The 26089-nt window shown below is 35.0% G+C and overlaps 2 protein-coding genes across 5 annotated transcripts; both read left to right on the forward strand.

The window, feature by feature from the left end:
• Positions 1–861: 861 nt before the first annotated feature.
• On the forward strand, positions 862–12052 carry LOC135677058 (BTB/POZ domain-containing protein At1g30440-like). Of its 2 annotated transcripts, XM_065188930.1 has the most exons (5): positions 862–1080; positions 1189–2071; positions 8714–8783; positions 9688–10887; positions 11165–12052. In XM_065188930.1, the coding sequence occupies exons 2-5, from the start codon at positions 2013–2015 to the stop codon at positions 11711–11713; spliced, it is 1878 nt and encodes a 625-aa protein (XP_065045002.1). In that variant the 5' UTR covers positions 862–1080; positions 1189–2012; the 3' UTR covers positions 11714–12052. The 2 variants fall into 2 exon arrangements, with proteins under 2 accessions (XP_065045002.1, XP_065045001.1); XM_065188929.1 differs by having other exon boundaries at positions 862–2071.
• A 4669-nt stretch (positions 12053–16721) lies between these two features.
• LOC103989455 (WPP domain-associated protein) lies at positions 16722–24176 on the forward strand. 3 transcript variants are annotated; one of them, XM_009408301.3, is made up of 6 exons: positions 16722–16886; positions 18297–20589; positions 22430–22553; positions 22936–23037; positions 23257–23329; positions 23460–24176. In XM_009408301.3, the coding sequence occupies exons 2-5, from the start codon at positions 18647–18649 to the stop codon at positions 23320–23322; spliced, it is 2235 nt and encodes a 744-aa protein (XP_009406576.2). In that variant the 5' UTR covers positions 16722–16886; positions 18297–18646; the 3' UTR covers positions 23323–23329; positions 23460–24176. The 3 variants fall into 3 exon arrangements, with proteins under 3 accessions (XP_009406576.2, XP_009406574.2, XP_009406575.2); XM_009408299.3 differs by having other exon boundaries at positions 16723–16886; positions 23449–24176; XM_009408300.3 differs by having other exon boundaries at positions 16723–16886; positions 18304–20589; positions 23449–24176.
• The last annotated feature ends 1913 nt before the right edge of the window (positions 24177–26089 follow it).

Genomic DNA, 26089 nt, shown 5'->3' on the forward strand with positions numbered 1-26089 from the left:
CTACATATGTAGTGTTCCTTCCATCAGTATATTGTCTGTTAATCCCATTACTCTCTAGATTTGAAGTTGAGACAGAGGCAAGTTGCAATGGTCCAAACCATAACAAGAATGTTTCCTTGGCTCTTCTTCAATTAGTATTCAGAATTGTAGAATCAATTTTCTGGCAAATCTGCAGGTTCTCTAGTGTTTTCTTTTCTAAATTAGAAATAATAACATGTAGTCTGGGATTTGGCATGGAACTGTTGTTGCCACCATATTCAGGTTATTTCTTGCCTCTCTTGCCCCTTTCCACATCTCACTGTCACATAATTGGAAACATAAACTGAATTATAAGAATGGGGAGACAGAATGAGTCAGAGATAATGCAGGAATGAGTCAACACTTCATTCTAATGAAAAAATGGGGAGACACAAATGAAAGATACTGTTTTGGATGGGTTGGTCAATCAATATTTGGCAGGATACATACATACATACATATATGATATAAAGGAAATTGTATGTCAGAAGATGCTGTTTCCAAACTATGAATGGATAGAAATATGCAGACACTCCATTTCTGATTGAATGATATTTTTCATTAATATTTTATCCTTCTTTCTTAATTAATGGGGTCCCACTCTTGGTAAAAAAGCATTGATTGCATTTAAAGCTTTTGCCTGCAGAATTTTGAGATTCTTAGTTCCATTTCTGCCTTAATTTGACTACCACACCAATTTTTCATGGTTCAGTTGGCATCCACATTCATGAGATGGGACACCATAAACATGAACAGCACATGTTGGCAATGGCAAGGAGTGGATCAGAAATGCCGCAAGGCATATAGTGCCTCGAAATCTTTCACTTGTGTTGACCAATACTATAGTCTCCACAGCCACCACCACCACCACCACCACCACCAGACCAACTGCTTCATCATCTTACTTGGGCATCAGTCGTGCACGTTACGGCTTCCATTTCCATGCCAGCTTGAAAAAAGAAGTTTGAAGTCGCAAGAAGAATCATTCAGTGCTACCACTTTTTCTCAGGGAATCTCTATGCACGGGGACCCAAAAGTTTCAATGCTCATTTAGTTCCAATGGTAGGTCAGAATCCCCACACTGCTTTTAAGGCTGTTTTGGACTAGTGTCCTTGAGTACTCACTTTTGTTCAGTTGCTGCTTTCTCCTTCTTTTATGTCTTTTTGACAGGTGTGTAATCCATGCATTGGCTGGTCCCATCCAGCTCAACATGTTGTAGTTTGGATTTTGGAAGAAGGCAGCCAGCAGGGCAAAAGGCAGAATAGAAACTGCTCTTTTGGAGTGGAGTGAGACATTCCATTCTCTCCTGCTATTTTGGGTTTCCTTGGTTGGGAGGTGGTGGGTGGATTTATCTTGTTGAGGGATTTGTTGAGTGCTACATTGTCCTAAAGTTTTGGTTTTTTTTTTGGTTGGTTCTTCTGCTTATGAGGTTGTTTAACTGGTGGTACTAGTGGTACTCTTTCTGTTCTTTTTCTTTGGTGGGTTAGGTCTTGTTTTGTGAGGTATGTGGCCTAGAATTGCTGCTGGCTTGAGGTTGTTTGTATGCTTTTCTATCATTTGCGGGTTTGGTGTCGGTGCTTTAATATGTTGGAATGTCCTAAAATGTTTGAATGTTGAGTGAGTTTCATCTCAGTAGAACCTGTTCTTTGTGCTTGGAGTTCTTCTGAAGATTAGTTTCTTGAGTGATCACTTTATGTGCAACCTTGTGTGGCTTCTCAGGCTTTTATTTCTTGAGCATTGTCATACTCCAAATTATTCTGGCCTTTGGGGATTTGGGTGTGTTATGGACTTGTGGGGATTTTGGTTGTGAAATAGAGTCTCAGCTGTTTTCTCAGTTGTGTGCTTCTGTGGGCAACAAATTGATGGAGAAGGGCTTATGACTAAATATTTTTAGCCTGGTAGTTGATTTCTTAGGATCACGGTGTGCACTGTGTAACTTTCCAGGTTCTGTTGAGGTTCTTTGTTCTGACCATTCCATTTAAGCTTTCTTTGGAATGGCCTGTAAGAAGCTGGGATCAAAAGCCGATGCCTTTCATCGACGAGGACAAGCCTGGTATGCTTCACTCTGTTCTCGTACACCTGGCTTTTTTCTAGGTTCTGAATGTTCTTGTGCCTAATATCAGTCTGAGATGACATATGATTTGTGTTCTATTTGCGCCTTGGCTTTCTTTTACTAATTGATTGGATGAATACTGGTAATGTAATTGATACGATCATCATGTATCTGAAGCTGGTATACATATACAACCTCCTAAATCTTCAAGTTCTTAGTTACTACTGAAAGTTACAGCTTCCAGAACAGGCTGTTCATTTTACTACATTTGAGATGATACTAAAATGCCTTATTAAGAAATAGGTGAAAATTGCAATAGACTATTGAGGTTTCCTTTTCAACTAATTATATTCTTATTTGTGGAGACTGACTTGATTAATTTCTGCAAGTTTGTTCGACTTGTTGCCTCATCATGGAATACAATGAATTTTATAGCATACATGTCAACCTCAATGTCATAATGCTCCTCAAATGTCAAAACCAAAACATTTAGTCTCTACAAATGGATAAGTGGAATGGCATTTTAAAGGCTTTGGCAATAATGGCTGGTGGCTCGGTATCTGTGGTTCCTTGCATGAAAGTTGAAAGGAGGTAAACAGAAGAACCAAGGAGTTTAATTATTAATAATTAGATTATAATTCAACTGTCTGGTTGTTTGTCTTAGTAGTACTTCAAATCAAACCTAAAATCAGTCATCTCATTAGTTCAGTTACCTTTGTTCCCCTTTTGCCTCTGCCATGCAGTGTCAAAGATAGCCAACACAGTGTATCATATTTTCTTGGTTTTTTTCAAGTAACAAAGATTGAGGGAAATCAACATCCACAGAAAATTAGCTTTATAATTGCAGGAGCAATTTATTGAGGGACTGAATAATGAGTTTAGAAATTAAAGTGTCTATAGGGTTTCATTAGAAGAATATATTTGAATTATTAAAAGTGCAGTTTACTGTAAGAGGCTCCCACAAATGTAGTGTTTGGATATGATTGTGATCTTCTATATTTGAGAGGTGCGAACATAGCGAGAGATCCCTAGCACCACAATGAACTTATAGTCTCGATAAAAAGAAGAAAAACATATAAAGATACAATGCATAATGATCATGAAAGCATTGGAAAAGCAAAGCATCATGTTCTCAACTAGGCCTAACTTGGAAGAGAGACAGACAGATACTATAATCAAATATTGAGGAAGGTAAAAGTACCAAGTCCTTGCTTCCTATCAATAACTATTCTTTGTTAAATAAAATAAACAAAAAGAAGATAAATTTTCTGAGAAAAAACATATGTTTTGGGTTTTTCCATAATTCCGAAAGAGAGTACCTTGACGTTCCTACCGAACCAATTGGGCTGGAATAGATTTTTGGCCAAACTGGTGTAGCGCTAGACCAGATTGGTTACAATGCTTTTATATAGAGGTAAACCAAAACACTGTAGTTCACTTAAAGACACTGTAAGGTGGTAACGTTTCACTCTTTTTATCAACATTCTTTCACAGTAAATGATCACAGATATTATAAGATTTTTCAGAATACATAGACCTAAATTTAAGACCAAGTGGGAAAAATTTTGAAAATTTTTCATAATTTTCATCTAAAACCACTCAAATTCTTATATAAATTATTTATAATACCTCAAAACGTTTAATAAAGTTGATGATTATGGGTAGTGGGATTTAAATTAATTGTAACTTGGTTATAATATTTTACAGCAGAGTTACACTATTTTGGTTCAATGAACCATTGTAAGTTCATTCAAAAATATTATAACTAAGTCATGTCTCATCTTTTTTATTTTCTACTTCATAATAAATAATTAAAAATATTATAAGGTTTTTCAAATTACATAGATATAAATTTAAGGCTACGCGAAAACAAAATAGAATTTGTGATCCTTTAGTTTGAAATATAGCAGAACATTGTTAGGTTGCATCCAAAACAAAATAAATTCTGAAATAAATCATTTTATAAACTTAAAATCCTATAATAAACATGATAATTATGGTTGGTGGTTATTTTAAATAACTGAAGCTCAATTAAAATGTTCTAAAATAATACTGCAATGAATTTGGTTCAATAACCAAAAATACAATAAGTTCATTTAAAAAAAATATAAGTGGGTAATGTCTAACTTCTTTTTATCGTTATTTTTCACAACAAATGAATACAAATATTTTAACATTTTTCAAGTTTTGTAGAGATAAATTTAAGGCTAAGCGGAAAAAAAATCCAGGATTTGTCATTCTTTGTTTTGAAATATACTTAAACCTTCTTAATTTTCATACAAAATCATTCAAAAATGCTCATATAAATCAATTTATGAAATATCAATTGCAGTGTTTTTGATGATAAAGGTTTATGGGAATTTGAACTAATTAAAATTGAATAGAGCTATAGTGTTTTGATTCAATGATTAAAAATACTATAAGTACATTCAAAATAATTATAACTAAGAAAACCATACCTTTTTTTTATTATTCTTCCCAATAAATGACAACAAATATTGTGAAAATTTTCAAAATACACTGACCTAAAAAAAGTCAAAATATGTCATCCTTTATTTTGAAATATGTCAAAACATCATTAATTTTCATCCAAAATCATTTAAAATCTCTCAAACAAACCACTTTATGAAATCTAAAAATGTATAACAAGGCTGATAATTAAGACTGTTGAGTATTCGAGCTAATTCAGTCGGATTATTGTGTTTTTAGTTACTGAACTAAAAATAAAATACTGTAACTGGTTTGGTTTAGTACTGAACCAATTTGGTCGGTTTAGTCAGGTTTCAATGGAAATTTAAAAATTTAAGATTCTTAGCTATCAGCAAGGGTGATTTTATTATTTTGATATGTTATAGCTCTATTTGGGCATTATGGAAATGGGGCTGCCATCTGGAAAAAGCCTTTAACCTGGGGCTTTCCCTGGAAAATTGACCAAAAAAGAATTCATATGTATAAAAAAATATACTTCTGTATTCTTTTTGTTAAAATAAATATTCCCACACATAATAATCAATGAAGCAGTTGATGTTTAGCAAATCTGTAGCGCTAAGTTAGGCTGCAAGCTTGTATGCCTATTATCCAGTCAGCCAAGGACTATTCTTTTGCTAACGGCTCTGGCTGATTGTCTAGTACATACTGATATTGCCTTGATCGTTCATAGATCAGCCTGTTTTATCAAAATAGTGGAGTTTCTGTAGCAAACTAGCCGAAACTTTGAATTCAAACAGTAGTGGAACAGTGGAATTTCACTTGAAGCTAGTTTTGATTTGGTGAAGATCCTCCTTTTTGGAATGATGATGCAAGACAACAGCATGGTGTAGCATTTGGAGATCCTTGTCAGGATTGTATGATCACCTTTTGTTTGGTCTCAATGATAGGGCATCTTGAACTAGAAAATCTATTGCCAAATTTGATGCATGATGATAGCATGAAGGAGCTCCTGGAAAAAAAATAAGTTTTCCTAGGATTTGATAATTGTGAGAGGGAGGTGAGTGAGAAGATATTAGATGATCTGGAACAAAAAAGATTGACTTATACTAGACTCATTCTAGCTCAAGGATTTGACTTATACTAGACTCATTCTAGCCTAAGGTTTGACCCCTAAGGATGAAGGGCTCACAACTCACATTTAATGATGAAGTCCTAGCACTTTCATGCATTTCAGACACTGGAGAAGACCTTTTATTTATCTTCACAACTCCATACATCATAGGATAAGTAAAGAGAGAAAAATAACCCACTTTTTAGAATATATGACAACTCAGATGTTCCAGGTAATAGAAAAAAAGTGAATCTAAAAATAAATCCAGATTTGATTTGGGTCAGCCCTTCAATTTTCAATGCTTATCATGATTTGGATCAATCATCTATCTTTCATTATGATAAAAGAAAGAATTTAAAATTTTATTTCTATAATTTTCTTCATTTTCATGATTTTGAATTGGGATTGACTTCCTTCTCTGCTATGATGTTCAATCAAGCAGGAGATACTTTATCTTTCCTTTTTCTGATTCATTTTTGTACTTCCTTTTTGGACAATCTTAGCAGATTGTGTGTAGATTTATCACTATCGCCAGTTAACAAAATTATTTTAAAGAAAACAAAATGACACCTGCATCAAGTGATCTCTCTTATTCTGATGATCTCTCTTGTGAACAGAATTGTCTTTGCTGCCAATCCACTCTGATCCCAATGATTTCAAAATTGGGAAAATGATTGTTTCACTTATATCTTGGTGATTTGTCTTAATTTTGACGACCATCAGACCACTGCCCAGCTAGAGATCAGTAAAATATGGGTGGCGGCATGCATGACATTGTCTCTCCCTGCCTCTCTTTCTCACTCTTGTTGTAATGAACTAAATTCTGTTTCTTTTCTTTATTTTTTCTTGTTGGTATCTTTATTCTTTGTTTTTTTACATTCGTTTGGAATGCACATAGTACTCTTTCTGGCTCAATTATGTTCCTTTTCATTTTTTCTCTTATATTCTGCAGTGGTAAATTGGTCTGTCCCTCGATATTAATTCAAAGCATCCCTCACTGGTTTCTTTTGGGCCCAATACTGATATGATCTTGTGGCAGCAAAGTTACAACATATTATGAAATATGCTTTGACCAGCCAGCATATGCTAAGTCTTGATATTGACCAAAATCAAACTGAAACCTTTATCCTGCTATAACAAAACATAGAGCCAGAGAATTTGAGACAAACAATAGATAAGAATCTTTTGGTTAAACATCTTGAGAGCTCTTAGTTTTTAGAACATGAACAATTTCCATTTTATATGCAGTTTTCTAGTTCATTGCTTCCACAACAATGGCAATGGGAATAGCAGATAAAAAGGCTATTTTTGATGTTAATGTTCCCTCTTAAAGGACTGCTTATCGAGGACTTTTATTTTCTGGCATTCTGATCTGTGATCCTAGAAATTAGAAACCTGAAATATAGGCACCACAATTGCTCAATCACTTGTTATATCATGTATTTTCGGGTGTTTAATACAATTGCTAGGTGGCAGAAGCATTTGCTACAGCTTGCAATAATTTCAAACAATTGCTAAGATCTACTCAGCATATAAAAATGCTTCTGAACTCTGAAGCCTCTTCTTGAGTGTCCTTACAGTTTAGGTTGGCTTGAATAAATTATGTTTCTTTGTTTATCATCAACTTGCTAGGAGAAATCATTACTCATTCAGATGAAAGTCTATAGGTTCTATAACTCACTTTTCTTTTTTTTTTTCTCTTTAATGATCAAATAATAAAATCTGTAAATCCAGCCTATGGATATCTAGTCCAATCTTATTTTCAAGACCTTAGAATTTTACTACTTGCCCTGCTTAATGTGAAGTTTTATAGGCCTTTTGCCATTTTCAGTGCATAATTATTAGCCATTACTCTCCATTTTGTTTCTATATGTAAGAACATTTTGAACTCTCAGGGACTTCGAGACACACCTTTATCCTTCATCCAATATAGCAAGGTGCTTGTGTGATTGTATAAATAACTTCATTTAGAGTCAAATCTAACATCTAATACAGAGTGCTGCACAATTTCGATTGTCTTTGTAAATTTATAATCTAAACAATCAAGATATCTACTAAGCATATGCATATCTGTGACTAGAAGTAGACCTACAGGTTACAATAAATGTTCCCATGTTTCATTTTTAGAAAGTCCCAGTGTCAGATTATTTTTCAAAGCTAAACACTTGAAAGCCATCCTATATACACAACTTGAAATAGTTGACAAACGTAAGAGTGTAAACCATACTTGTCAGTCAACTTTGGTGACATACACCGAGTGTTATGTAAGAGCCTCAAATTAATTTCAGTTGTCTTATAAGTTTTACACAGTGGATTTCTAAAACATTCATGGTAGTCAATACATTTAATCAAGGTCCGCAATATCGTACCGTACCGGAGTTTCGACCTGGGCTCGGTACCGGTACGGTACGGTATACCGAGCGGTACACCCAGGTGTACCGCTCGGTATATTTAGGCGTGCTGAGCACTATAGCAGTGCTACAGTGCTACAGTGTTGCTACAGTAATACTACAGTGTCGGACCGGTAACAGATGGTCCGCGTACCGGAAGCCTGTCGGACCGATACGTACCGCCCGTACTGGGCCGTACGGTCCGGTATTGCAGACCATGCATTTAATTATATTAAGGTGCACTGAGGTATAATCTTATTCATTTCATGTCTAAGTTTATCCATATATCATGGTGAACTTGAATTTTGTTCTTTTCTTCAATCTTAAACCTCCTGCTTAATATTCATTCGTCATATGGACTATTTCAAAGGAGGAAAAATAAAAAAGCATTATAGGGGAATTGCTTTCCATGGATGCACACACTGCAAATTGTTGACTTACGTCTCTTTTTAGGTTTTACACGTTTGTTTTAGTGTTTAACAATGCCTTACCCAAGCTTATGATTATCGGCACAAGTAGATCTGGCCATAGGCAATCACTTAGAACCTGTAACTAATTAAATGCTGCAGCTTTATATGGCTTTCCAAACTGAGATTTCTTGGTCCTTTGAACTCTGCAACTTCTTGTTTCATAAAATGTTACTAAATAACTTAGAAATAGAAAGTATTGTAGTTGCATGTGGATCACTGGTTAACTTATGAATTTTTTCAGGTTTTGCACAACTGGGCTTCCAAGCGATATTATCATTGAAGTTGGAGAGATGGCCTTCCATCTTCATAAGGTGAGGTGATTAGTCATTAAATTGAATGTGACTGTACTTATACCAAGCAATCTATTTAATTCAATGTTAACATGTTCAATAAGGTGAGGTGATTTAGTTATTTACTTAAACAACATCGTACTTGCATCAAGAGGATGGCCCTCGGCACCATGGTAAAAAATTGCTCCATTTGACATAAATGACCAGGGCTCAAGACATGAAAGCAATCTTTCTAATTATAGGTGGTAGGCTGTATATAGACCCTCCATAAACTTTGCATCGATGGTACGCATGCATTGGGCTGCCCTTTTCTTTAACAATTTTATATAGATATCTATTTAATGCAATAGTTAGTTGATATTTTTATGGTTTTGCTACTGTCTTATTAGATAAGGCTCTGAATTCTAGGCTCATTTGGAAAATTCTTTTTGGGTGAGACTGTTTTAAGCTTCAACATTCTCTTTCATGATGGAACAAAAAATGTCAAGCTCCTAGCATCGTACAACATTGCTGTCATTTGTGTCAAAGAAACTTTTGTTGTCTCTTATTTCTCAAGTACAAAAATGTAAAATTAAATGAGTCCTTTTTTACTATCTGGTTTGTTTATTTATAAGGTTAATATAAAAAGACAAATAAACCAGACAAATTGAAATCTTGCAGCCTAAGCTGGACAACCAAGTTACTTCTCCAGTGACCGTATGTTATCAATTGTTTCTTCACTATTGAAGAGGGTAAATTGTGTGAGAATTGTAGATTTATTAATTCTTTTATGGTCTGCTTTTCTCCTACCCATTGTTTAGGCCAATTTGACTTTCTTTTGGTTCTTTCAGATCAACTGGGACTTTATCTAAGAACGTGTGCTGAAATTTTCCAGAAGCATCTGAATTCTATTATTCATGAATTATGTTTGATGTTCTTCTTGCAGTTCCCTCTTTTGTCAAAGAGTGCTCTCCTGGAAAAGCTTATTGAGGAGATCTCTGATGAACAAGAGGGTTGTGTAGTGAAGTTGGATGATCTTCCTGGTGGGTCTAAAGCATTTGAACTAGTAGCTAGATTCTGTTATGGTGTGAAGTTTGAACTCACTGCATCGAATGTGGTTTGCTTACACTATGCTGCTGAGCATCTTCAAATGACAGAGGAAATAGCAGAAGGCAATTTGATCACTCAGACAGAGATCTTTATCAACCAAGTCGTCATTCGTAGCTGGAAAGATTCGATAAAAGCACTCGTGATGTGCAACAATCTTCTCCCACATGCTGAAAATCTTCAGATCATTAAGAGATGCCTTGATTCTCTAGCTGTTAAAGCTTGTACAGATCCCAATCTGTTTGGTTGGCCAATGGTGGAGCATGGCACAATGCACAGCCCTGGTGGGAGTGTTTTGTGGAATGGAATCAACACAGGAGCCAGACCACGAAATTGTAGTTCTGATTGGTGGTATGAAGACGTCTCTTCATTGAGTCTTCCCTTGTATAAGAAGCTGATCTCAGTCATGGAATCTCGAGGTATCAGACAAGAAGTAATAGCAGGCTCCATGACGTTCTATGCCAAAAGGTATCTGCCTGGTATTAGTAGGCATCACTGTATGGCATCTGTAGCTCTGACAGCTGCACCATCTGAAGAAGAACAGAGACAGCTTCTTGAAGAGATTGCAAGCATGTTACCTTTACAAAAGGGTGTGATATCAACTAAGGTCTTGTTCGGTCTTCTTCGCACTGGCATGATTCTGCAAGTGAAACCATCATGCATTTCTGACCTGGAGAAAAGAATCGGGCTGCAGCTAGACCAGGCCACTTTGGAGGATCTTCTGTTGCCAAACTTTTCATATTCTATGGAGACACTGTACAATGTTGACTGTGTACAACAAATTCTTGAGCACTTCTTAGCCATGGTTCAAGCTGCTGATTGTGCATCCCCTAATATGGTTGATGATGAGCAAATAACTGGTTCACCTTCTCTGGAACCTGTTACTACTGTTGCCAAGCTAATCGATGGGTATCTAGCAGAGATTGCACCAGATGTCAACTTAAAGCTTCCAAAGTTCCAAAATCTGGCTGGTGCAGTACCTGATTATGCAAGGCCACTGGATGATGGACTATATCGTGCTATTGACATCTATTTAAAGGTATTTATTCAAGCACATTGCATCAAATATCATGATTGTAATATGGATCTCCACCAGCACAAACTTGTGCTTCTTTTTCTCACAAGATTATCATATTTTGTCTTGTAACCTTCAACAACTTGCTGTCAAATAATTGAAATGAATGTTCTATTTCTATTATATAATCTCAATATATATGCAGTTTGATACATATTAAGTCTTCAAGTTTTCAATCAAATTTGTCATTATCCTGTCGAAATGTTGCTGATATATTTATTACTCATTATACATATTACAGGCACACCCATGGCTCACTGAAGCTGACAGAGAACAGCTCTGCCGGCTGATGGACTGCCAGAAGCTCTCCCTAGAAGCCTGCACTCATGCTGCACAGAATGAGAGGCTCCCATTACGATTAGTGGTTCAAGTGCTTTTCTTTGAGCAACTTCAACTTAGGACCTCAATCGCTGGTTGCTTGCTTGTTTCTGACAACCTTGATGGATCACGGCCCTTGAGGGGTGGACTGGTGGGTTCAGGTGATGCTGGTGGGTGGGCAAGCACCGTGAGGGAAAACCATGTATTGAAGGAAGGAATGGATAACATGAGGATGAGAGTGTCGGAGCTTGAAAAGGAGTGCATGAGCATGAGACAGGAGATTGAGAAGTTGGGCCACGGGAACAGGTGGAGTAGTGTCCCAAAGAGGTTTGGATTTACGATCAAGTCACAGATGTGCAGTGCCCAAGAGGAGTCTGTAGGTGGTCATTGCAGGAATAGAATGAACATCAAGACTGAGAAATTTCCAGAAAAGCTCATGAAACACAAGAAGCAGTCATCTGCAGGTTCATGACCTTTCCTGTGAGGTATCGTGGGATTGTAACTCTAGTTTTCTTTTTTCATCAAAATAGGAAGCATGAACCCAGATGATATGTTTCTTGAACAAATTTGATCTTGAGGTTGGCCTTCAAAAAGGAAACCTAAATCTTGGGTTAACCATCTGCTTCCTACTAGTGACTGACATGCGACATCTGCAAACTGAAACAGATCTGTATCTTTCTGATTTGCTTGTGCTTCTTGGTTTCTCGTTAAATAAATCTGCTCATTGTTCAAGATTGTATAGATCTTGAATTGGATCAGCCTTTTACATTGTGTTATCTCATGCAAGCTCAATGAGCAAATCGGCGACAAATAGCTGCTGTATATTATCTCTGAAAAAGAGTTTGGCATGAAAATAAGCAGTGCTATGCTTTTGATTTGAATAATGAACCAGGTAAGATAGATCTGCCAGTTTAGAGCTCTGTGAATACATCAAATGCTTGTCGGACAGCAGAATTCTTAGCTTTTGAGTAAAATGGTAAATCAATATTGTTTTGCACTTCACAGCATCAGGTCAATGGAGTTTATCGATAACTTGCGATAGCATGGTGATCTGCAGTTGATTACTTTCATTACTAGTTGCTGCTTATATGAATAAATGCAAGGAAAACTGTAGGTTTGCAGAACAGAAGCAACTGAATGGGAATACCTTCAAATGACTCAATACAGGCTAACAAAGTTTGTTCTTACAGCTCCATTCCATCAAAGATTTATGAAAGGTCTGTATGATCCAAATTCTTGCTGTGTTACACTTGTGTCCCTTGATGTAAGATTTACCTCAGTTTTTTTTTGTTCTTTTTGTTGCAGTCCATTTTCCTGCCATTGTGATTATAGTTCTGTCTGATTTAACTCCTGAGTTCAAACAAAATTTTCCTAGCTTCTTGTTCATGATCATTGTTAATGAGCTGGGTGGAAATAAAGCGCGAATTACATGTTACCCTTTGTATTTGGACTATGTAGTCTTTGTATAATTCTGAAAATGAAACAAATAAACTTATTTATCCCGCTGTTAACTGTATTGACGAAAAATATATTATTTATTTTTAATAATTTTATTAGTAATAAGATAATATTAATGTTAAAATTATCTTTTTATTCATTATTTTTATGTTGATCCAACAAGTGATGTCACATATTGTGTTTTTCATCGATACAATTAACGATGTTAGGACAAATAATATTATTTATTTTATTTTCAGAATCATAGATATTTTTTTATATTTAAGTACAGAAATCATGATTTTAATAAAATCTAAGTATATGATGTAATACGTAACCAGCCCTCTTGCATATGTGAGGTGCCAAAATCATGAAAATAAATAGCAGTTCTCCTCAAATTAGCCTTCGTTCACTGCTTAATACGATATCAACACCATGCAATCTCCATCATTGTGTAACGTATGGCATACACTCACTCTGCTTCCACCTTCTTATGATCTTTCCGCAGCACCTTTAGATGGCATTTATCACATGAGAAGTGAAAGGGTTTACTCCTCACTACCTGTGTGAGCTATGTTGGACTCAAAATTAGCTCATGAACATTTTGATCCACAGGGTCTGTTGGGCAATCCATAGCTGTTCTTAGTCCACAGCCAGGTCCAAATGCAGTCCATTTCGGATCCAAATCAATCTCATCTGCCGAGTTCTCAGTTCATCAGTTGAAGACTTGTAATTGGCCCAATCTTTTTTCATAGTTTCTGATTTTTAAAGGTAATTTAATTTCTCACATTGAATTCAGGGAAGGTATCTTTCACCCTTTATAAATCCAAATCCACAATTATACATTTTGTGGAAACATCAAAATTAAGTTGATATAAGTGGAGAAGATCAAACTGCAAGACTTGTTTTTTACCAACAAAGTCAACCTCACTATCTTCCTCAATACATTCATTTCAAAAGCATCACATGGAGAGTCATTAACTATATGATTGGAGACACTTGTTGCTATTCATTTTGAAATCCTTCATGTTCATAGAGGTGGTGCCAAGTGGTTGCTAGTTTTACCAGGATATCTAAATCAAGCTTTGTGTAGAAGGAACATTAGCCTGATGTTTTCTTTAGGTGATATAATAATAATAATATGCATACATACTACTTGAGATGAAAGGAAAAATACATGAATTCCTGATTGTAATTCTGCATCACCTAAAGATTTTGAAGGCTTTCTGTGCATTTGTTCTTGAGATCTTTACAGCAAGCATCCAGTGCCAAGCTGCTTAGCCTTTGACACAATCTAAAAGGAAGCACCTTTTGCTTGCTTTGCTTTAAAAAGGTCACATATGACAGGAACATGTGAAATAGAGTTGCAGTTGGGACCTCATGATTAAAATAATGAGGTCGAAGGTGTCCTGTCTTCCTTTTGAAGGGATCGACAAGGAAAAAGGCATCTTCTTTGCTCGTCAATCAAGATCCCCTGTGGAGTGGTCCTCTTTGCTTGTCATCTGTGATTTAGTTCTTGGAACATTGAACGAGGAAGACAGGGAAGCATCTGTGTTTGTAATTTATCCCTGTCACCCTCATGGACATTTCCCACAAGTGACTGACTGGTTGTCCAAGCTGATTTAGTTCTTGTTTTGCTACCAATAGATCCATCATGTGAGGCTGCAAGCCACTTGCCTTGTTGTTGACGATGAAGGAGTAACATGCATGTTTCTTGAATTTGAAGGGATCATAAATTTTACTTGCATCTCACTGGTTTCTTTAGAGTTAAATAAAGATTTTCTCACTGTGAATATTTTACATGTTTCAAAATTTCTCTCTACTCGACACATCGTAAATTTAGATCTAACTTAAATTAAACTTTAGTACTTATCGTATATCATGTTTTAAGGAGATGAGAGATTTAATGGATGACCTTACAAAGATTGTGTTGGGGTATGTTTAAATCAATAAAATTATAATAACAAAATCAATAATACACTTTAGGCTCCTTTTATAATGAGTTAGATAACTCAAGGATATGTATAGAAGTTAGCTCGAGCATTGATTATATGAAATCATCGATCATCATTGTGTTGTGAAGATGTGCACTGAATCATCAAATATTTATAATAAATATATATCAATGTAATTAATATAAAAAATTAATAATTATTATATAAGGTCGAGTGAACGTTCACGAGGATACACACACACACATATATATATATATATATATATATATATATATATATATATATATATGATTATAAATGAATACTATTTGATTGAAAGAGAAGAAAGATGAATCACCTTGACAAAACCTAAAATCATGCAACAAGGAAGAAGGTATATTTGTAGTCCATTTTCATTATTTTCTCAATCAAATCAACATTTTGAGAGAGGTACATTTGTATCATTTTTCCCAATCAAATAAACGTTTTCAGAGAGTCCATAGCTTTTTTTTTTTGGGTATCTTATGTGAATGCCATTAATTATTTTTCAGATGTACTACAACAAAATACTGTACACAAACTAAAAGGAAGAATCAGTGTATGCATTATATCTATATATACTGCAATAGCATTATTGTGGCATCCTTATCCAGGTCGGAAAGAACAAACCCTAATGGCAGAAACCTGCTCTTCTGTCACTTCAAATTATGTGCATCTGCGTTCATGCGACTGCGTAGAACCACTTGCTTCTTCTGTCAAGGAATTTGCATGATTGGATCGTTGCTGCATTCCTATCTCTTGTTGTCGTTCGAGATCAAAGAAAGTGATGAGCAAACCTATTCACCATCTGATCCTTCTCACTGTCAGAAAAAGCCACCACCATAAAGCAGCAGCGTTCCAGTTTGCATGCAGATGTTTCTATTTGTCTGCCAGCAATCATTGACCTGAAGCATATGCACAATTCCAAAGAATCCATCTGGCTGCACACTCTCTCCTTCTCGACCAAGAGCAATCATGGGACGATCCAAACCTCATTTGACCGTCCAACAAGTTTGTCTGTAGGACCATCTTTTGCCTATGGCTTTCTCTTTTGATGTGCACCTTCTTCCTTTTCCTATAATACAGATTTATTTGTTAATTAACTCAAGGATTTGGTGATTTTTATAGTATTTTCTACTTCGAGATGTAATAAAAGAAAGATGAAGAATCTAATCAAATTTATGATGTGTATCTAAGGATCTATTGCCTTGAAGATAAGAGATATAAGACATAGGAAAAATCCTATCATTAAACTTCTTTAAGATATGTTTTTATAATATTATTAAGAATATGAGAGAGAATTTGGTACATAATATATAATATTTTAATTTTTTTATAAAGAATAAATAGTGAAGACATATTTTAATGTACAAAGTTTTTATCAATTAAATTAACTATCACCTTTATAGTGCATAGTTTTTAGAAAATAAGCAAGTCAAAATATTAGTAATTAGTGTTTTATGAGGAAGATAAATGAAAGAAGTAATAAGTTACTATCATCAGAATCAAAACCACTTGATTTCTATCTCATACTAAAAGAAAACAAAATTTTATATATATATATATATATATATATATATATATATATATATATCCCTCCTAAATTAGAGATAATATATTTGCTCTTCCAAATATCAAGATCCTGTCTCTATATATTCCATTAACATTCATAAAATTTGAATCAAAATATAATTATATATTGTTATTTTTTAGAATTTCAATTAACAATCAATATATATATATATGTAATATTTTGAGAAATTATAAATTTCAATATAGCATATATTTGACATATATCCCTTGAAATATTACATTAATTATATATTATTATATCCATTCAAGAAAAACTCAGATAAGTTAATATGTAATTAGTTTGAATTAAAATATGAATATATATATCTAAAATATTCCTAGCATTTTGATAATATCCAATTAGGGGAGGGGCATGAATGTAATTAGGTCAAAGGTAAAATGCCGACTTCTCCGCAACTCAGCTTATGACTGCTTGACCGCCGTCTTATTTTACTTAAGTCTTCATTTCTGGCTTCTTTATCTTAGTGTGTTGGTGTGCTTCCTTTTTGTCCTCTCGTTTCCACTCCTTTCGTCTTCTCTACGTCTCCTTTTCTGAACCCTAAATCTCGGGTGGAGGTACGAGACCGAAAAGGGTACACAGATCCCTCCCATCCCCTCCTTTCGTGCTCCCGAAGCCGTAGCAAAAAATCTTATAAAGTCCAGGTGCCCTTTTTGTTGCTCTTGTTTGGTTTCTGGTTTGGCTTGTCATCGACATAAGTGGTGATGCTTTGTTACTGTAGTTGGTTGTGGTGGGGAGCCTGTTGGATTGAGTTTTTGGCGTTGAGTTGTTCTCCGCTCGTGGCTTGCAAAGTTGATGTCTTTGGATGTTGGGGATGTTCTTGGTTCTCGCGAATTACCATCATTGATGGATTTTATTTTGGGATTTTTAGCTTCCGAATTTCACTATATATGTTGAAATTTTCCGCATCAAAGTTTTGTTTATAGTCATCAGTGTTGGTGCGCGCTTAGTTCTTGTGAACTGCCACCAAAGATGGAATTGGTTTCGGGGTTTCGAGCTAAATTTCGCTATTTTATTGGCATTTCACTCCAAGATTTTTTTTTTTCAATTGAGTTTGGTACGCGTTTATGGAATTAGACCACCGACAATCTTTTGTTCTGTCACTCTTGGAAAATTCTTTTACGCTTGCCCAAAGTAGGACGAAAGGATTTGATTTTTGAGCCGTTTGGTGGGTTTCTATTTTTTTTTTTTCATTTTTTTGTTTCTGCATTGGTTAGAATCTATTTTTGCTATGATTTTTGGTTTTTTCCTTTGGATGCAAACCAAAAGTATGCTTGTTGAGGCATTTTTTTTTCAGCGAATCTTTATGTTACTCTTGCCTCCTCCCGTGTTCTTTCTCTAAACCCAAGTCAACCCTTTGTCACCATCGAACTCAGGCCCCATGCTCTTCGAGCATTGGGTGCACCTCCTTGTCACTGATGTCGCTTTGCTTTGGCACGTCTGAATGCCGTCTATGCAACCGCAACCATCGCCACCTAAAGTTTGCCTATTGGTTAGATACTTTGTAATGTCCGAACCCAATACTGACATCCTTCCAACAATTGCCAAGAGTGTTGACTTTCCATCTATGCATAAATCTGTTACTACTTTTGATCGTTTGAAATCAGATTTTGTTGCTATTAAACATTTCTGGAAATTGACTAGAAGACAATAAATAGCAACCAAACATTTTTTGGAATCAGATATTTAGTTTCAACAAATCTTAATCTGCGAAAATGATTCTGTTTGTTGATGATAGATTGGGATATTGAGTTTCAAATTTTCTAAATTTGACATTTTATATTGAATTTTACAGATCAAAGGGCAAATCATGTCTGTATTTTTAACCTGCTCGATTTCGACATTAGCACTAAGAAACAGTTTTGTTATTTATATATTTTTTTGCATCAAGATGGATTCTTTGATGGCTGTATATTTTAACCTTCTTGATTTCGATATTAGCACTAAGAAACAATGTCGATATATATATATATATAGCATCAAGATGGGTTCTTTGATGTATAGTTCATTTCTTAATGAGTTTTCAGAGTGGCATGACTGATTTTTACTTTCAGAGTTCAGGTCAAAATGGCAAGTTCCGAGGTCTTGAATGATAAAATTGGGTATACCAGTTGCTAAAGACTTGCTATGAAGTCGCCATTTTTAAGGGAATGGTCACATTGGTGATGACTCAGCATTATATGAAAATTTGTTTCTTGATTGGGATTCCTACTTGGTTGAGCTTTCTGACGGGTTGAGTATCTTAAGAATGGTGAATGATTCATTCATTTAAGGGAATGATTAATGCCATATCTGAGGAGGCAACTGAATAAATTGCTCTGAAACAAGCAGAGATTGTGGTTTTAAATGAGAAGCTGCAGACTTGTATGTTTGCTGTAGGTCTAGATCAAACTTTAGAGTGGTGATGAAGAATTTGCTGATGATGGAGGCAGTAGTCGATGACAGACGATCGGATTTACGTAAGAGCTGTTTAAGTGTTAATGGAGATTGCAAATATGATGATAACGTAAATAGGTTAAAGATTATGGTGGAAAATCAGATACAGTGCCTGAAGATGGATCTTCAACAACTAAAGGGCTCAGAAATGGTGAGTAGAGAGGATCTTGGTCAGTGCAACATTCCTCATGGAGCAAAAACTATTGAAAATTTTCTAGAAGTAGATCAAAAAGTCGATGTTTTGAAAGACATTTTAGCTGTAGGATTCAAGCAAATTAGTGCTGCAATCTTCTCAAAGGAAAATATGTTAAGTGAACTTCAATGGGAGCACGAGCTTCAAGGAGAAATTAGTTCTATTGTGCTTCAGGATACTGTTAAACGTCTCCAGGATGAATACGAGACTATGTTGTATCACCAAACTCTTTATATTAAGTATTTAAATAAAAACTGGAAGAAAAAAGCTTCTGAGTTCAGTGCACTGCGTGATGAACTCCATGCTCTATCTGATGAGGTGAGTAATCATGAAAATTTTGAAGATTGGAGCATTGCAAAAAGGAAGGAACATTTTCCTCTGAAGGTATTAGAAAATCACAATTTTCCATCTCAATCTGCGGAAAATGGTACAATGATGGTGGGAACATCTGCAGACTCTGGAGAACATATGTTGGATATTGCTGATCTTCCCCAATTGAAGCACATGAGCAAGGAGGAACTGCTAGCTTATTGTAAAACTGAAATGGCCAACATGAGGAGAAGACATGATTCAGCATTGCAAGAGAAGACAGAGGAATTATTCAGGCTCAAGAGAGAGTTCCTCAAGGAAAAGGGTTCCTCAACTTTTAGGAAAGATAAGGAGTGTGAACATTTAAGGAAAAAGTTACCGGAATTTATTATTAAATTGGATGAGATTCTTGTCGTGAGAGATATGTTTCATCCAATCTATAAGTATGATGATGAGATGCAGAGCTTTAAGTTGAGGATTGATTCCCTGTTTTCTGAAAATAAGCACCTCCAGAATTTGCTTATTAGGAAGACAAATGAACTAAAGTTTCTGTCAGCACAGTTCTCGGATGCAGTTAGCCAGATCTCACTCAATTCATCTCTGGAGGCAAAGTACTTGAGACAAGTAAAAAAACTGGAAAGTGATATTGAAGATGGAAGGGCAGAAGCTAACTTTAGAGATGCAATATGTAATACTATTTTAAGAGGATTGATTGATGACCATAGACATGCAATGCTAGATACTGAGATTGAGGTCAAATTTTTCATAAAGATCTATAGCACTATGTTCAGAGGGGTGATTTATGATGCTATATCTAGTATGAATCCTGCAATCTTAAAATGTTATGAAGAAAAGATTTCTCTCGAAGCACTGGTTGTAGAGAAGGAGAAGGCATTAACATCAGAAATTGAAGAGAACCAGAAGTTGAAGAAGGTTATAGCATCAATTTTCTCATCAATAGAAGAAAAGGAAAAGTTAGCTTCAGAAGTTGCATCCACATTAAGTCAACAAAAGCAGCAGCTTGATGTTGCTCATCAGGAACTTAACACGCTCAGAGATCAAATAAGCATTCGAGAAGCACAGATTTCAGATAATAAAATCGAATCAAATTTATTGAGGAGCAGATTCAATGGGACCTTACAGAAAATTTATCATTATGAATTGGAGATGGATAAACTTCAAGAGAAACTCAAAGTTGCATCAGATGCATTAAGGGAAGTAGAAAAGCAGAAACTCATGCTTCTTGGTGTTATCGAGGATAGGCAGAGGACACTATCATCATCCTTCGACAAGGACAAAGAGCAAGTAAAGCAGTTGAAGTCTATCACTGTTTCTATGATGGAATTATCTAAATGTTTTACAGATTTAGGTAGTCAGTTGATGGAGAGCACTAATAGAAATGAATCTAGGTGTGTATTCTGTTTTTCTTGATACATGTCTTTTATCTGTTTTTAAGTGATGATTTTTGTAATTCCTTTCTCTAGACTAGAACATAAGTTTCTATCCTTGGTCGTATTTTATTAGTGCTTTTCTTTGATGTAAGAGTTCTGTTTGTTTTACCATGCTCATTGGTAGCCAGTTACTGAAACACCTAGATATCCTTCTGTTTGTTTTACCATGCTCATTGGTCATCAGTTACTGAAACACCTAGATATCCTTCTTTTTCCTGAAAAGTTGGATGCTCTCTCTCTCTCTCTCTCTCTCTCTCTCTCTCTCTCTCTCTCCAAGTGGCTAATGCACTTTTAGTTAGATTGATGAATCATTTTGATCTTTTTTTTTCTTTTGTTCCGTTACTCCGTACACATAAGCATAACTTTGAATGATTTATTAATTTTTTTGCACATCAAATAACTTAGTTTTGAATAATGTTTGAGGTGTACCTAACAAGTGTTGTTGGAGATGTATCTACCGAAAGTTTCTATGGTTGGAAACATGTAGCACATCCCTCAAAGGTAAAACCAGTATTATGGTGCTAGCCCTATCAAGCATGTATATGGTGTGGCAGAATACATCCAGTATGTGCCAGGGCATTGTCAGGTCGGCACAAACATAAAACAACATTTTACTACCTGAATTAAATCTTAAGTGTTTGAAACTCTAGCAATCAAATTTTTGTTTGCAGCTTATATATAAGTTCACATAATGGTGAGAAACACTAAACATTTGTCCTTAAATGAATGCATGAAATTGAGAACGAATGCATGAAATTGAGTATATAAGTTCCAGGGCATTGTCAGGTCAGTACAAACATGGCAAGCAACACTTTACTACCTGAATTAAATTTTAGTGTCTGAAACTCTAGCAATCAAATTTTTGTTTGCAGCTTATATGTAAGTTCACATGACAGTGAGAAACACTAAAACATTTGTCCTTAAACGAATGCATTTGCTTTTCTAATCGAGTATGTAATGCACAACTGAATGACTATTGGCATGACTGCATTTTATGTCAGTTAACCCTTGCACTTGTCTGCACACAGACATTCACCTATAAAGATGACTGGTTCACTTTAAATAAAATCATTGCTAGGAAACTTTATTATTCATATTACTTATATGTACTTATTTCTTGCTTTAAAATGATGCACATGCATGTCTAAAGTAGCATATAATTTGCAATTGAATGCTAACCTAACCTGCATGATATTGTTGCACATTTGTGTACACAGCACACACACACACACATCATATATATATATATATATATATATATATATATATATATATATATATATATATATATAGACACACACGAACACACACACACATCTATTCTAAAATGGACTTGCAATATTATGGCATGATAACCATCGCAGTGCAATTTCTATATCTGCCTAATGTAGAAAACATTAGAAAAGGGGTGTACCAGTGCACGATGCTCCCATCAATGCCTAATATAGAAATGCATGTAACTTATCAGCAGCTCAGATGTTAACATTTTGATATAGGCAATTAAGATGTTCTCATGTTCAAATTACTGCTCATAGGCCTTGCATGAATTTTTGCCCTCAGTATACTTGTTTAAGCTGTTGATAGAATGGACTCTGTTGTGTACATCTTTCATAGTGTCTTGACTTTAAATCTTGGATTTTATATATATGCAGAAACATCTTTCTATTACTGAATATTTTAAAGTTTTAAACCAATCAATCCTTGTACAATTTGATATCTAGACTTCCAGCTATGAACATCATATCTTTCTGTGTCTTTGAATTTCACTAAATGTCCTCTTGTCGTTTATTCTCCACAGGTTGAAGGTCTTGAGTCATCAGTTGAATTCACTGGTGCAACTGGCTAGCCAAAAGAAGAAGTGTTTCTGGTACAAAAATATGCTTGATGTCAGATGCTCTGACCTGCAGAAGGCTGAAGCCGAGGTATATGTTTACAAACATATCATCAATTGATGATTTTGGACAATCTTTATTGATGAAATCACCATAATTAGTGAGTTGTATTCTATGTTTTTGTGGTTGCGTTGAATATTGATCTGGCGTTTGTTACTTCCACATTCAAATTTTCTGGTGGAAGGGCATGCTTGTGGAAAAGAGAGTTAGCATATAAATGTTGAAAACTGACAAACATTAGATGTATGAAATTAAGAGGACGAGCAGAATCGCAAACATTTAATTATATTATTTAATTCACAATGCAAACTTCTGATGTACCTAGAAATCTAGATTTTTTTGCTTATGATCTATGTATACACTTCTCATTTTATGTAACCAGCTAGCTTTTTGATCCTTTATTCTGGCTCAGGTTGATCTTCTTGGTGATGAGGTTGAGGCTCTTGTTGGGCTTCTTGGAAAGATATACTTAGCACTTGATCATTACTCTCCAGTATTGCAACACTATCCAGGAGTAAGATGGTTTGCCTGCGACTTACTATTATTGTGCCCTTTTTTTTCCAGCAAGTTCTGTTTGAACGCATTGAGAAACTTAGTGGGTCATATTGTTTACACCATGTCTTTCAAGTCTGATGCATCTTTTATTTGCCTATGATTTATAATTTGCTTCATGATATTTTTTTGTTTTGACATTTTCTTATGCTGATTGTAAGTATCGTTTTTGTTCTGACAGGTAGTGGAGATCCTAAAATTGGTTCAAAGAGAACTAATTGGTGAAAACGATCATAATTTTTTGTAACCACCAGGTAAATTGAAAATTAATCTAATACAATATATGTTATGTTACATAAAAGTTTTTCTTTTTGTACTTTGAAGCATATAGTCTTATGAACACTTCCTTTTTCCTTTTCTCTTTTCCAACTAGTTTTCAACAAGATGTCTGTGTGCCATTGAAGTGTACATGGGGTTAGCTTGAAGCACTCATTGCCTTGAAAAAAATTAGAACAGCCAAAGATGAAGCTGAGGGACTCAGTTGGCTCCTGGTGGTTGCTTTGACCAATGTTTTTTGTCTCGGAGCATCTTCAGGTGTTTTCATCATGATTATTATCTTGATCTTCCGCAAATATTGCAAAGAAAAGGAGACACTGCTGATTGGTTGCCTTCCACCTGTAAGTTGATACACTTGGAACGCACAGTGCAAGCTCAACAAGGTAGAATGTATATATGGTAGCACGTAGTCTCTGCTCTTTGATCCAAGTATTGCTTGTTCGCGTCAACCACATATGTAAACAGATAGTGACTAACTCATCTTTAGTTGTCCATCTTCCCATAGTTTCTTCAGTGGAGTAATATGCTGTGAAAGCTTAGTTTTTGTATCTGATAACAGTACATGGAAAATAGTAAATATGAGGTGATGGCTGGCCGAAAATATAAGGTCATTGTGTCGTAGTCTTTAGTTCAATTTATTGCATCAAGAATGTATTATTATTTTTTATGGTGACAAATAATTCGGCAACAGTCAACAAATAGCGTTGCAATTGATTATCTTGTGCTGCATTTTGTAGTCGTAACATGTAAAGATTCAGAATTGATCTGAACTATGATCAAAGCTTCTGTTGTGTGTATGTATGCATTAGTTTGCAGATTGTTTTCCTTTGGTCGGTGTGTATCTTGTGCTTCATGAGCCATTATTACTTCTGTATGTATGTGCTGTCCTAAGATGTAATTCAGACCTCTCGCGTAGGTATGATCGGAAAATCGTCCGAAGATGCAACCTGTATCGTTCACCTGCGAATGCTGGAAAAAGGATGAAGCAGATGGAAACTGAGTAGAAAATCTATAACAGAAATACTCTTCCAACAGTTTTGATTGGACTAGAGAACAAGTTTTATGCAAAGGCATTGTATCGCAAAATGGCTTGTGTGGATGCTGAATGCAAGGGGAGAAGAGGAAGAGGCAGAATACATTTTGAATATGTAAAATTCATGCAATTTAGCTTGATAAATCTACATAAATGGGAAAAGACAATTAAGAAGAGTTTTTGTTAGTGAAGATTTCTTAGGAAGTTTATTGCAAGACTTATAAATTCTTAGGAAGTTTATCGCAAAAAGAAAATAAGGGAAAAGACAAGAAACAAGTGACTTATTAATGTGAATCCACTTGGCTTTCAAGCCTACAACAACAAAGACATTCAATTCTTCATCATTGCATCAGAGGATCTAAAGGGGGTTGAGTAAAAAACACAAGATGTCATGAAGAAACATTTCCAGTCACATCTTTATCAGTTCTGATGTAATTTGACTGGGAAAGCTAAGAAGATTTGGCCATAAGGTAAGGAAATTAGCTCACCATATCCCACTAGAGTTCAGAAAATTATGTTGATGGAACCAAGTCAGCACTGCCCAATTCACTTCTGTTCTTATGGAAGCACAGTGTTGGCTTTTTACAAAAGGAGTTATCTATTGCATTTAACAATCACATTGCTTATCTTCATGAGGAGTATGACATTTATTGGTAATTGGTCTCAACCCATAGTCAATATAGTACAATATAATTGATTTGGATTTAGCTGCTAGTGACCTGATAGAATATTTCTTTGGATATTTTTCATTCAGATAACGTTGACATAAAGAATTGATGATAGAGAATATTTGTATTCTTCTAGTGATTAAAAGGCCATAGGCAAATATTTCCGCATCACAAAGCAAACTATATATACATCAAGAGCACATAGGCATATTATGAACACCCACACCACACATCATCAATGATTGCCAATGTGAAAACCTCAGTAGAATTATTGGCCTTCAAATATCATCACAAACAAAAGGGAAGTCCTCTTCAAAAGTGCACCTTTCGGAAATAAATCAGATGGAGACAAATATCAGCCGAAATATGTAAATACTTTCACATCTAAGTTTCTATTTGATGGATCAATTTTGATAAGACATCTCTAATCGAGTAATTTCTTTTCAACATTTTGACCATTGAAATTTATGTTCTTATTAAGATCATTTATTTGATCTGAATCCAAATTGATAAAGTATATATGAATCCTTAATAATTATTTTGAGTCCGATCAGATCTTATGACCATTAGATTTGAATTACATATCCTTTTAATATATATTTTTAGAGAGAGATCATTTTCGACATCATATAATCAAATAAATTATTTTTTTTATTTTTTTTCTTGTGCTTGTCATTATACATATTAATAAAACTTGGATTCAATATACTACGATATTAAGAACTTGATTGGGTTTGAAAATGATATACAATATCTCCGAGCTCGTTTGAACTATCCAAATTGACTTAAGTATCAAAAAGATATTAGTTTAGTTAAAAATATTTTTGATTTAATTTTATAAACTCGATAACTTGAGGAAAATTAAAATTTACATTAACACCGACACAGAACGAATCTCTAGTGGTTCTAAAATTGCTTTCAACTGAACAATAAGAAACCACAGTAACAGTTGTCGGCATCACTGAAAACTTTGCTGTCTCTCAGTGACGTTTCATATGGAGAAGAACATGTGGTGGTGATCTTTGATCAAGCGAGAT

The sequence above is a fragment of the Musa acuminata genome, chromosome BXJ1-6 (assembly GCF_036884655.1).
Source record: "Musa acuminata AAA Group cultivar baxijiao chromosome BXJ1-6, Cavendish_Baxijiao_AAA, whole genome shotgun sequence".
NCBI lineage: Eukaryota > Viridiplantae > Streptophyta > Magnoliopsida > Zingiberales > Musaceae > Musa > Musa acuminata.